At 43.3% G+C, this 14,019-nt stretch overlaps 1 protein-coding gene across 11 annotated transcripts in view; it reads left to right on the top strand.

Annotated features, from left to right (window-relative positions):
• The window catches only part of SLC4A11 (solute carrier family 4 member 11), a 252,289-nt gene that overhangs the window by 211,750 nt on the left and 26,520 nt on the right, over nt 1–14,019 (top strand). For 7 of the 11 annotated variants that reach the window (XM_065597279.1, XM_065597278.1, XM_065597283.1 and 4 more), the window contains exons 14-17: nt 2,598–2,850; nt 5,327–5,433; nt 6,682–6,850; nt 12,772–12,957. In XM_065597279.1, the coding sequence (XP_065453351.1) occupies nt 2,598–2,850; nt 5,327–5,433; nt 6,682–6,850; nt 12,772–12,957 (715 nt within the window). The remainder of the gene's footprint in view (nt 1–2,597; nt 2,851–5,326; nt 5,434–6,681; nt 6,851–12,771; nt 12,958–14,019) is intronic. The other 4 variants (XM_065597281.1, XM_065597280.1, XM_042855607.2 and 1 more) reach the window with 1 other exon arrangement.

The following is a 14,019-nucleotide window of genomic DNA, read 5'->3' as shown; positions in this document are numbered from 1 at the left end:
AGAAAACTAGCAAGACAATTTTTGCCCAAAATGCTGTTCCTCAGAAAAATAAGGTATGCATTAACCTAAAGCCACTAGAAAAGTAATAATAGTCCAAGAGAAACTTATTGTAATAAATATTCTCCTGCCGTGTTTGCTGCATTGCAGAATTGTGTAATTGCATTAGAACCTCACTGAAACTGACAGTGAAAGTCATTCTAGCAACAAAAGCAAAATGTTCAATGTCAAATCTGAGAAATTTAACAAGTAGAACATGAATTATGCCAATTATTTGATATATATATATATATATATATATATATATATTTAATATGCTAGTTGTAGCCTGAGTAATTAAACTTATTTTAAAAATACACATCCAGGTAGTGAACTGAGACCTTTGTTATTGCACAACTATTTGCTTGCTTTACAATTATCACTTATCCACTCCTTTGTCTGGAGAGGAGGGATAGCTCAATGGTTTGAGCACTGGCCTGCTAAACCCAGGCTTGTGAGTTCAATCCTTGAAGGGGCCACTTAGGGATCTGGGGCAAAATCAGTACTTGGTCCTACTAATGAAGGCAGGGGGCTGGACTCCATGACCTTTCAAGGTCCCTTCCAGTTCTAGGACATACGACCATTAATTTATTTATCCACCTATTGCATTTTATAACCTAGATTGTCAACTCTTTAGGAAATCTTTTTACTGCCTGTTTGTGCAGTAGTGCCCAGCGCAGTGGAGTCCTGTTCTTTGTCTGGTGCCCCAAGACACTATTGTAAAAGCAATAGTATTAACCTGGGAGTCATTAAAATGGCACTGTAGTTAAGAGGGTCATAACAACATTTGGGTAGGCTCTCAAGCAGAAATTAAAAGTTAGCTCCATGCTCCTATGGAAGTAGAGCTGGTCAAAAAAATGCCAATTCTATTTCATGGGATTTTTTTTTCTATAAAAACTTTATAGTTTTTGTGGGAAAACTGAAACATAAAACTGAAAAAAAAAATGTGGTTTTTAAAAACCATTTTCAGGAAAAACGTTCAGTTTCTGGAAACCAAAATATCACCCCAAAATTTTCATTTTCTGGGTTTTCATCAACCCGGGAAAGTTTTGAGAAAAATGTCTGCCAAAATGTTTATCATTTTAAAAAAAAAAACAAAAAACTTTCAACGCTAAAAAATATTTTGACGAAAACATTTCAGCCAGGTTGACACGCAACTTCAAGGTCTCCTAAGTCCCGTTCCACTTTTGCTGGCTGACTTTCTCCACAGTGGCTGGCACGTATCTCTCCCCTTAATTGACTTCCTTTTCCATTGCTCCTCTCCTCCTGGCTGGTTGCTGTCTTTTATCTTCCTCTTCGCCCACTACCCTTTCCTGGCTGCCTCTTTGACTAATGAGTTTCCCAGACTCTTGCTCATCACATCATCTGAGACCAGGGCATCTTCCATCAAGTATGGTCAGACCCATCCAGGACCAAACCTTCCAGAAGTATTCCTCTAATACTATTTTGATTTTAATTATAGAATGGAATAGCATATTTACAGCAGCTACTCTGTTCTGTCAATATTTAGCTGCGGTCTCTTTAATGTAGATTATCTCACTATGTATTTTATGGACCTTATGACGTATTATAGGGTATTTAACTTGGATAGTTATAGCAGGCATGTTTGCGTTTATCATTTATTGAGGTAAATTTTTAAGCTAGTTATGGTAGGCCTGATAAACCATAATATCTCAATGCATTTTGCAAATTCGGATGTGGAGCATGTTTACAAATGTATTATCTCCCAGTTAATTTGTCTGTCCTATAAAACCGAACTTGGACATCTTTGCACTAGTGAGTGTAGGAAAGTACTTACTGCATGTTCATAATAGTAACTTTCCTGAGTATACTCTACCTTGGATGTTTTCAGTTGTTGCCAAGTGCATATTTTTAGCATACTAGAGCAAGAAATTGCCACAGTTTACTTCTTTACATTTAAAGCCATGATTCAGTGCATGGAGCAAAACCAGGTAACAATATGAGGATGGGGAGGGACGGACTTACATTTCTGTACTGTAACTTACAAATGGCCTAACTATTTTCTTAAATTTATAAAACAAGCTACGTTTCGTGCCCAACTGAAGTATAAACTACTAATCTGGTTTCTCTTACCTTCAGTAGTGTGAATGGTGCCATTAGAGTACTAGACTATGCACAGACGCCGAGTTCCTGTGTTCCCGGGGGGACGGGCTCGACTCTCGCTCCACCCCAGGCCTTGCCCCCACTCCACCACTTTCCCCGAGCCCCACCCTCACTCTGCCTCTTCCTGCCCCATTCCGTCTCCTCCCCCAAGTGCACCCCACCCTCGCTCCTCCCCTTCCCCCCAGTCCCTCCTGCATGCTGCTGAACAGCTGATCTGTGTGGGGCGGGAGGCACTGGGAGGGAGGGAGGGAGAGGAGCTGATCGCTATTTTTTTTCCCCCGTGGGTGCTCCAGCCCCGGCGTACCCACAGAATTGGTGCCTATGTGACTACGGATCAAGAGAGACTACACTGTGAAAGTTAATAATACTGCAAGCTCAAGTTGCTTTGAATTGTTACAGACCTATCCTAACATTTGCCTATTTGTTGTTTTGTGCAGTTTTTAAGAAATATTACTACCATGAGCACCAAGGAGACAGTTACTTGGAAAATACACGTGCTGATGTAATTCCAAGCCTCAGCATCAATACCACCTTCTTGATGAATTCATCAGTGAGCAGGTCTGTGTCGCTGGAGAATCAGACGGGCATGAATGAGGTCGTGCATTATGGACGTGAAACTGCTGTCCTTAGTCTCATGTTGATGCTGGGAACCCTTTGGCTTGGTCATACGCTTTATCAATTTAAGAAAAGGTGAGTTACTTCAGCCTTAGAGTTCATTCTACAGATTCAAATCCCAATCTTGAGTCTAGGGTCTGTCTACCCTGCAAATAGACACCTGTGGCTGGTCCAGGCCAGCTGACTTGGACTTCCAAGGCTCGGGCTAAAGGCCCATTTAATAATGGTGTAGACATCAGGCTGCAGCCCAACCTCTGGGATTCTCCCACTTTGCAGGGTTCTAGAGACTGGGCTCCAGTGTGAGCCCGAACATCTTCACTGCAATTAAACAGCCCCTTAGCCTGAGCCCTCGAGTCCAAGCTAGCTGGCCTGGGCCAGCCGGGGTTTTTTAATTGCAGTGTAGACATACCCCTAGCGAAGTTAGTGGGAGTTTTGCCATTGACTTCAGTGGGAACAAGAACAGGCCTTAATTTGGCTGGCAATCTGGAAAATCCCAGTCGCCTGCAGCTGCGGCGCAGATCAAACAGCGATACAAGTTGTCGAGGAGTGCCTGCTAACCAAATTCAGCAGTGGGCTCCGAGAGCTCCACTTGGCCACTACGAACGCCGTTGCTTGGCTCAGCGAATAGGCAAATGCGAAGTAAATCTTGTTTAATCAAAAAGAAGAACAGGAGGACTTGTGGCACCTTAGAGACTAACAAATTTGTTAGTCTCTAAGGTGCCACAAGTCCTCCTGTTCTTCTTTTTGCGGATACAGACTAACACGGCTGCTACTCTGAAACCTTGTTTAATCAGTGGAAGATATGCTTCCATATCTGGCTGGGCATTTTAAGACATTAGTAGATTTTGAAAGTGTTGTGACAGTCATATAAGCTTCCTTTCCCTCTCTTGGAGGGTGCATGGCTAAAACCCAGTTAATCTCATAGGAATGGCCACTCTGGGTCAGACCAGTGGTCCATCTAGCCCAGTATCCTGTCTTCCATTGGTGGCCAATGCCAGGTGCTGCAGAGGCGGTGAACAGAACAGGTCATCACTGAGTGATTGTCCACTGTTGTCCACTCCCAGCTTCTGGCAATCAAGCTAGGGACAACCAGAGCACGGGGTTGCGTCCCTGACCATCTTTGCTAATAGCCATTGACAGACCTATTCTCCATGAACGTATCTAATTGATTTTTTTTTTAAACCCATTGTATTTTGGCCTTCACAACATCCTCTGGCAACAAGTTCCACAGTGTCTTGTGTGAAGCAGTACTTCCTTTTGTTTGTTTTAAACCTCCTGCCTATTAACTTCATTGGGTGACCCCTGGTTCTTGCGTTATGGGAAGGGGTAAATAACACTTTCCTATTCACTTTCTCCACACCACTCATGATTTTATAGACCAGTATAATATTGCCCCCAGTCGTCATTTTTCCAAGCTTAAAAGTCCCAGTCTTTTTAATCTCTCCTCGTACAGAAGCTGATCCATCCCCCCCAATCATCTTTGTTGCTCTTCTCTGTACCTTTTCCAATTCTAATATATCTTGCTGGAGAAGGGGTGACCAGAACTACACAGTATTCAAGGTGTGGATGTACCATGGATTTATATTATAATATTTTCTGACTTATTATCTATCCCTTTCCTAATGTCTCCTAACATTCTGTTAGCCTTTTGGCTGCCACTGCACATTGAGTGGATGTTTTCAGAGAACTCTCCACAGTGACTCCAAGATCTTTCTTGAGTGGTAACAAGTAATATAGACCCCATCATTTTGTAGGGATTATTTTCCAATGTGCATTACTTTGCCTTTATCAGCATTGACTTTCTGCTGCCATTTTGTTGCCCAGTCACCCAGTTTTGTGAGATCCTTTTGTAACGCCTCAGTCTACTCCGGACTTAAGCAATTGTGTATGATTGGCAAATTTTGCCACTTCACTGTTTTCTAAATGATCTGGAAAAGGGGTAACTTTTTAGAAATATACTCCCATATTGTAAATGATAATTTCCTGGAAAGGTACTTCATCTCACTTTCCTCCAAAAGCACAAAAGGCAGTTAGCTGGGCATCCAACTCTCTCTCAGAGTCCATGGGAATTGGGTGCCTTAACTCCTTTTGGAGTCTTTGACAAATCTCTTATTTGAATGGTTAAAGAATGGAAAAGTACTGGAGCTGGAAATTGCAGACACAAGCCGCTTTGCGGGGGGCGAGGGGGACTGGAAATAACAGCTAGCTGTCAGCTCTTGAGGACTGTGCATGTTTTTCAAAGCCTGAATCTTAAATTTTGTTCCCTTTTGGGTTTCACTGTGATTTTCATCAAACTTCAGAGCCTCTATTTCCCATAAACGGAGATTCGACTGTTTTAGCTTTCAAAAAACTGGTAGGTACATTACGTCATTAAGGACTTTTTAAAATAATATTGGGAGTGAAGAATTAACAATAGCAGCACTGGGCTGAAGTAGCATTCGGTATAGAGCCTGTGGTTTGAATGATTACTCCATTACCGTCATAGCGGGAAAACTGAGTATGGTGGATGCTAATGGAAAGTTGTTGTTGTTGTTGTTTTTTATAATTGCAGCCCCTATTTGCATGCAAGGGTCCGCGAAATCCTGTCCGACTGTGCCTTACCCATATCCGTTCTAACCTTCTCCATCGTAGGCTCCTACTTCTTCAAGGAAATAGAAAGTAAGTCCGCTTGTTTACTCTTCCAAATTACCAGGAGAAAGGCGCTTAAGATGGAATGAAAAAAGAAAACAAGTTTATTGCAAAGAACATTAACATAAAAATACAAAAGTTCTTCAGTATATTGTCTCAAATACATGCCTACACATGCATAACTATGCCTCCAATCCGTCAATAAAAGTTAATTTATGCAAACACCGAATCAAACAGTTGCCTATAGTTTTTCTCAGTGCATTATTTAAGTTTGTCATTTCATTTGAATGTCATTAAAATGTGCATCTGCTGTTAGAAAGAGTTGATCCTATTATTCTCATACCGAACAAAAGGGCAGGGCAATTAGGAGGCAGGAAGGGTTGGTGTCAGCTGTACAGATGTGGTGTTGATGATCTCGGCCTGTTCTTTTAGTCTCCTCTTTATATTTTCCTAATTAAAAGTGTAATGGTCCAAAGCATCTGGGTGATTCTAAGATACACAAGGAAGTCTAACAATGATACACCATTCATTGGACAGACGGATCAGCTTTTCCATATCAGGAAGAGAGAATAGGGACAGGAATTGCATTGACCTGTGATGACGTGAGAGGACGATGTGAGGAAGTGTATGGAAGTAAATAAGAAGTGGCACTTTTTTTTTGGTGTGACTCTCTCACTCCATCCAACTGGATTGAGAAGTGGTGAATTGTAGCGTGTGATCTTTCCCTTAGTGACGATGGATTTCTTGTCACCAGCTGAAGCCAGCCCCGTATTATGCTAAAACCCATTGTGCAGCTCATTTGGTGTTGAGAGTATTTTAAAATGCCTATACCAGCAAATTAACTATGAAGTAAGACTGCACGATGAAGATGGCAAATTATTTGTAATTATTTCAGATCCAGAAACGTGCTGTTAAATCCAATGTCTATGATAAGAGTGGGGTTTTTTTTGTTTGTTGGTTTTTTTGTTGCATTGTCCTCGATTTAAAATTTTCATCTCCTTATAAAATAAAAATTGCAGCGTGAGTAGCCGTTATCAGTCAGGGCTAGAGTGATAAATATATTTTTTTTAAAACAGTAGATTTATAGACTTCAGCACAAGAAGGGGCCATTATTATCCTCTTGCCTGACCTCCTGCATAATGCAGGCCAGAGAACCTGTGGAACCTGTATCAAAGCCACTAACTTGTGGTTGGGCTAGAACATAAGTTTGCTTCATGCAGGTAGCTAGAAAACAGTAGGATGCCTCTTTAACACTTTTTTTTTCCTGTGTGTTTACAGTGTCCAAATTTAACTACAACCCATCTGAGAGTTTATTCGTGCTGGCCCCAATCCAATCTCTCTCAATTGGCTCTGTAATGAGTGCCATGGGCCTGGGGTTCCTTCTGTCGATGCTTTTCTTCATAGAGCAGAATATAGTGGCATCACTCACAAATGCTCCAGAGAACAGGTAAAATTGTTAATCCCTTTCTTTCCAAATCAGGGGAGTTCTTCTTAGGGCTCCTCTATGTGAACAATGAGACCGGGGCAGTGAATCTACCCAGCCCTAGCCTTGAACTATCCTTGTGCACCCTGCTAATGCTTGCTAACAGTTGAATAGACTTCTTTGACCCAGTCCTCTTTGAAATGGGAAAAAGAACAGGAGTACTTGTGGCACCTTAGAGACTAACAAATTTATTTGAGTATAAGCTTTCGTGGGCTACAGCCCAGTTCATCGGATGCATAGCCTGGAACATACAGCAAGAAGATATTTATACATACAGAGGACATGGAAAGGTGGAAGTAGCCATACCAACTGTAAGAGGCCGCTCAAATAAATGTGTTAGTCTCTAAGGTGCCACAAGTACTCCTGTTCTTTTTGTGGCTACAGACTAACACGGCTGCTACTCTGAAACCTTTGAAAGGGGACTAGCTCAAAGAGCATTAATGAACTGTTAAGGCATGTCAGCAGGGTACATATGGAGAGCGCCCCGTAGATTCACACTCCTGCTTGCAGCAGTCTAATTGTTCATGTAGAGAAGCCCTGAGATAATTTCACTTCAGTACTATATTACAGTGTTCTGAGTAAAGATGGACTGGGACTGAATTACACAACCTTGCTAGCTCTGTTTGTGTACCCCTTATATATTTACATGTGGAAGACTCCAAATTCTTCATACGTGGAAGGATATTTTATGCCAGTCCCAGAATTACTGCCTCTAGCCATGTGTTCTTTTGGGAGTGATTTCATAGGTAGGGGTCTGCTTAAATGGCGGAGAAATCACACCCTTTTTTGCAGGTTGGTCACGGCATAAATAGCAAATTTTGCACGTGTAACACATCCATGAAATTTGCTATTTTATGCTGTGAGCGACCCACAAAAACTGTGTGATTTCTCTGCAGCATTTCTCAAGCTGGGGGCCCCGCCCCAAAAGGAGGTCTCAAGCCAATTAGGGGCTATGGCATTGCCACCCTTACTTTTTTGCTGCTGCCGGCAGCGGTGCTGCCTTCAAAGCTGGGCACCCAGCCAGCAGCTGCCGCTGTCCATTCTGCCTTCAGAGCTGGGTGGCTGGAGACCAGATTTCATGCAATCAGGACATGTGATTGCAGCACACGAAGTTGTACTCACGCTAGTTTTGATCCAAGTTAGCTTGAATAATAATAGCAGTGAAGCTACAGCAGCACAGGCTAGCCCTGCCCGCCCAGGACCCTGGGTATGGGCTTGAGCAGCTGCCAGCCTGCGCTACTTTGAATCATAGAAGATTAGGGTTGGAAAGGACCTCAGGAGGTCATCTAGTCCAATCCCCTGCTCAAAGCAGGACCAACACCCACTAAATCATCCCAGCCAGGGCTTTGTCAAGCCAGGCCTTAAAAACCTCTAAGGAAGGAGATTCCACCACCTCCCTAGGGAACCCATTCCAGTGCTTCACCACCCTCCTAGTGAAAAAGATTTTCCTAATATCCAACCTAAACCTCCCCCACTGCAACTTGAGACCATTACTCCTTGTTCTGTCATCTGGTATCACTGAGAACAGTCTAAATCCATCCTGTTTGGAACCCCCTTTCAGGTAGTTGAAAGCAGCTATTAAATCCCCCCTCATTCTTCTCTTCTGCAGACTAAACAATCCCAGTTCCCTCAGCCTCTCCTCATAAGTCATGTGCTCCAGCCCCCTAATCATTTTTGTTGCCCTCCACTGAACTCTTTCCAATTTTTCCACATCCTTCTTGTAGTGTGGGGCCCAAAACTGGACACAGTTCTCCAGATGAGGCCTCACCAATGCCGAATAGAGGGGAATGATCACATCCCTCGATCTGCTGGCAATGCTCCTACTTACGCAGCCCAAAATGCCGTTAGCCTTCTTGGCTATACTACCATTGTTACTCGAACTAGCTTTGCTGTAGAAACAGATCAAAGCTAGCTCAGGTATTTCTGCATGTGCTGCATTCCCACCTTCCAACTGCAGTGTAAACATACCCATAGTGCCAGGTGGACTCTGGCATTATTCCTAGAAATTTATATTTGGGGATTACATGGTGCAAGATGAGTGGCTACCACCCATTTTGTTTGTTGGGCCAACAAGTACTCAACCTACCTGGGAGCTTCCAAAGCCACCAATGTCTAAAGCAGAGGTTCTCAAACTGGGGGGCATGGAATGTATTCTGGGAGGGTGTGAGAAGGCAGAGCAGAGAGCAGTGGCTTCTGGCTGGGCACCCAGCTCTGAAGGGAGCGCCGCCACCAGCAGCAGCGCAGAAGAAATAAGGTATTGTCACCCTTACTTCTCTGCTGCTGGTGGTGGCAGCGCGGCCTTCTGAGCCGAGTGCTGGAAAGCGATACACTATATACTTAAATGGCTCTGTTTGAATCAATTATGCCTTACTGTTTTTAATATTTAGTGAGAGTTTAATGATTGATTGATTGATTGATTTTAATCGGTATATGTACTTGTGTGGTATGGGGAGGGGGAGCGAAAACTACTACAGACATGAACAAGAGGGGCGCAATCAAATAAGTTTTTGAGAACCACTAGTCTAGAGAGACCAGATAGTCAGACCCTCTCAAATTGGGTTTGTTGGAACAAAGAAGGTTATTTCAAGCCTCTGTTAAGAAAATGAATCGTCAGAAAGCATTTCAGTTTTTGGAAAGAATCTTCAGAAGCAGTCTCCTATGACTTTTGACAAAGACAAAGAACCGGCATTGCATTGGAGCAGTGAACAAAGCTTCTGAAGATTGGTTACCTCACCCTGCTGCTTTGCTGTTCTTCTTTTATGGATTTTACATTTATGATCTCATTTATTCTGAAGTCAATGGGTGCACCTCCCATTTTGATATGTGGTCAGCCGTGTGGTTTCTTGGAATGCAGTGAATATTTTTCTTTAAACTAAGAGCAGATCAACCAAAAAGAGCTACTGCATCATGTATTGCAACTATGCTAATTTAAAAGAATTTTGAAACTGAAAAAGGAGCATTTGGAACTATGCTGGCTTGCCGCTGTATAATTCAGAATATGGAAGCAAAGGAGGTCAGGCTCAAAGTAGGACAGTATGTGTAATCTAGTATCACTTTTATCTAAAAGCTCTGATTTATGCACAGGCTTGGAAACAAGAAGCTACAGTCTTCAAATATTCCCTTTGATGTTTCTACCAACTACAATCAGCTATGGCATCAAGGGTGAATTTATAGGATCCCCCCCCGGGAACTACCATTTTCTCATTGGAATTTTTTTTGCTAATGTAACACATAGGAGGGTTTTTTTTTTTTCTTGCATAACAATTTTTTTTTAGTGTTTTTTCTGTTTCGCACACTTTATTTGATAAAGGACCATTAGCACAGGAAAGCAGAGAGAGATGGACAGGCTCAAAACAATTGGGTTATGCGTGTTCTGGGATTTCTTCTCTGTGCCGCTGGAAAATTCTCCTCTATTCTCATTGATGCAGCTCTTTAATTAAATAGTGATTGGCATAAATGTAAGTTGTAAATGGGTCATTTTGCCATTTTCTTGATTGAATTTCTTGAGTCGTTTACTGCCTATGTGACATTAGAAGCACATGTGATGTGGTGACTTTTGGTATTGAGTAGGGTTATAGTTAAAGGGTATGTAACTGGGTTCTTCCTTCGATATCAGAGCCAAACTGCTAACTCCCACATCAGTGTATTTTTCAAATGGAATGGAGCCTTTCTGTTGTGGTACAGAAAGGCAAAAGATGCTGCTCAACTGAAAGTAGATTGAATTGCTCAGTTACAAGACTCTTCAAAACTGGATTGGGTAAAGCATTACCAATTAAAATCTAGATCTAGCTGGTCCTGCCTCAGCATAGGATCACAGAAGATTAGGGTTGGAAGAGACCTCAGGAGGTCATCTAGTCTAATCCCCTGCTCAAAGCAGGGCCAACCCCAACTAAATCATCCCAGCCAGGGCTTTGTCAAGCCAGGCCTTAAAAACCTCTAAGGATGGAGATTCCACCACCTCCCTAGGTAACCCATTCCAGTGCTTCACCACCCTCCTAGTGAAATAGTGTTTCCTCATATCCAACCCTGACGTCCCCCACTGCAACTTGAGACCATTGCTTCTTGTTCTGTCATCTGCCACCACTGAGAACAGCCGAGCTCCATCCTCTTTGGAACCCCCCTTCAGGTAGTTGAAGGCTACTATCAAATCTCCCCTCACTCTTCTCTTCTGCAGACTAAATAAGCCCAGTTCCCTCAGCCTCTCCTCATAAGTCATGTGTCCCAACCCCTTAATCATTTTCATTGCCCTCTGCTGGACTCTCTCCAATTTGTCACCATCCTTTCTGTAGTGAGGGGCCCAAACTGGACATAATACTCCAGATGTGACCTCACCAGTGCCGAATAGAGGGGAATAATCACTTCCCTCCATCTGCTGGCAATGCTCCTGCTAATGCAGCCCAATATGCCGTTAGCCTTCTTGGCAACAAGGGCACACTGCTGACTCATATCCAGCTTCTCATCCACTGTAATCCCCAGGTCCTTTTCTGCAGAACTGCCATTTAGTCAGTCGGTCCCCAGCCTGTAGCAGTGTATGGGATTCTTCCTTCCTTCCTTCGTGCAGGACTCTGCACTTGTCCTTGTTGAACCTCATCAGATTTCTTTTGGCCCAATACTCCAATTTGTCTAGGTCACTCTGGAACCTATCCCTACCCTCCAGCGTATCCACCTCTGCCCCCAGCTTAGTGTCATCGGTGAACTTGCTGAGGGTGCAATCCATCCCATCATCCAGATCATTAATGAAGATGTTGGCCATGTGGGGGTGGACTAGATGACCTCTCAAGGTTCCTTCCAGCCCTGCTTTTTTATGATTCTGTGATCGGTGAAGAGAAAAATGATGGGTTGACTGGGCAATGTACAGACGGCTTAATAAATCTTCACTGTCTCTTACATCTGTGGTTCTATACATTGAATTTCAGCATAACTTATCTGATGTTGCCCATTATTCAAATTGAGTACGTGCTGTACATATCTTGAATCAGGTCCCAGGCCATGGTCTGCTTGCTGTCAACTGAATACTTTAAAAACTTATCAAAAAACCTAAGGGCAACATCCCAGGTTGGGACTGAAACAAGGATAGAGTAAGTAGCCAGATGGATCTAGGCTTTGAAAAAAAGCCCACAGTGGCATAGGCAATGAAATACTTTTTTGTATAAGCTAACGGGAAAATCCAAAAAGGGCAGATAGGGAAAGAAAACAATAAAGGAAGCCTCAGGTGTTCAGGTGCTGCTCTCGCAATGTGGAAGAATAGGATGTGAGCTGGGAACGTGCCTGCTCAAAGCTGGCCTATAGGGGAAGCAGGCACATAACCCCAATGGATGCTGCTGATTAAAGGTGTCTTGCCTCAGAGTGGGCCCCCCTACGGGCCTTTAGTAAATGTTTAAGCATGTAGCTAACTTACCAGGCACACACATGAAATGCATCAAAAAACAAGGCCTGGAAAATTTCAACTTGATGGATGAAAGTTTATGAGCAACTAAAAACAGGAGTTTAAAATGAAAAATGCTTTGGCAACCCTTGCTATAGCTGTTGCTAGTACTCCAGCGAGAACAGTCGTACATTTGATGGTAATATTAATTTTGAATGAGTTGAGGTATCCTGTTTAATATGACAGTAATAAATTCTGACGAAATTGAGGACTTAGACCATTCTTATAATGGGAAATGTTTCTCTATTCAGTTGTTCTTTCAAACTGATTGCTCTCCCCCGGCAGCAATCACTTTTTCATTACCTTTCAAATTCATGTACTGTCCTCTATAAAAGAGGAGGTCTGTAAAATTCTGTGCGTTGAGATGCACAGTGTCCATCAATGAACATGCTAGCTCAGTCGTAGCAAGGGCAGCATTGTTACTACATGGTTGAGTGCACATAAAAACTTTATTAACTAGAGTTTATTTCAGGTTAGTGAAAGGAACAGCTTATCACTGGGACCTCCTCCTTGTAGCTCTGATTAACACGGGACTGTCTGTCTTCGGACTGCCATGGATACATGCTGCGTTCCCTCATTCCCCAATGCACGTCCGAGCACTGGCCTACGTGGAAGAGAGGGTTGAAAACGGGCACATCTATGAGACGTAAGTTTTGGGGACAAATCCATAGAAGGAAAGAGAGATGTGTCTGGGCATCCTGAGGGGTTTTCCGGGGTTCTTTAAATACTACAAATGATTAATTCACATCATTCAGAACAATCTTTCCTGTCGGTCTCCACCAATCCAGACTGCGGGTGCTAGGAATGTTCTGCCCACATCAACACAGATGCAGCTGGGATGAAGGAAGATTGTTTGGGGGTCCCTTATTGGTTCCAGGACCAGCTATCAAACCTTGTGGTTGACTGTAAACACCACCACTATTCTGCATCTTTGGAGTAGCTGGCAGTTGCACTGCTCTGACAGGGCACTTCCTTTCGGTGCTAGCCTCAAGGTATGCTGCTGGGAAGCCAGGTCTTCCATATCTCAGTACTTTTTTTTCCTACTTTTTTTGGTTCATCTGGGAATCCACGAGAAAAAAAACTTTTTGTTGAACTCGGTCTCCTCAGAGATCTGAGTATTTCTAAGCTCTCTGCGGAAGCCCTGCTGAGCAGTGAGACAGTAGTTTGGCCAGACGCTGCCTGCTTGTCTCATTAGAAAAATATCCAGTGCGACTCCCCCGTGTCTGAAACCTGCAAGGTCAATATTGCAAAGGGTAGAAAACAGTATCAGTGTGGATCTGTTTCAAAGCTCACTGCAGCATCTTCCATTGTACCTCAGGAAGCTGAGAGACTTCTGTTACACAGATAGCTTTCCTGGGGCCACCCCTCTGCCATTAGGTCCTCTTGGGAAAACATTGACAGGACTGAGGCAAGTAGGTGCACACGACCATAAGCTACGCTAAGAATCTTCTCCTTCGTGTTCATTCTGCCCTGAGGTGCTTAGATATATAAATGACAACTTTGAACTGGATGCTGGGGAATGAGAGTATTTTCTACCTTCTACAGCTCCCGTGGAGATTCCAGATCTCTTGTTCCTCACAAAGCTGTAAACCAGGGGTAGGCAACCTATGGCACGCGTGCCGAAGACAGCACGCAAGCTGATTTTCAGTGGCACCCACGCTGCCCGGGTCCTGGCCACCGGTACAGGGGGCTCTGCATTTTAATTTAA

The sequence above is a fragment of the Chrysemys picta genome, chromosome 5 (assembly GCF_011386835.1).
Source record: "Chrysemys picta bellii isolate R12L10 chromosome 5, ASM1138683v2, whole genome shotgun sequence".
Classification (NCBI taxonomy): Eukaryota; Metazoa; Chordata; order Testudines; family Emydidae; genus Chrysemys; species Chrysemys picta.
The sequence above is the reverse complement of the archived record's forward strand: the minus strand, read 5'-3'. Positions and strand labels throughout refer to the sequence as shown.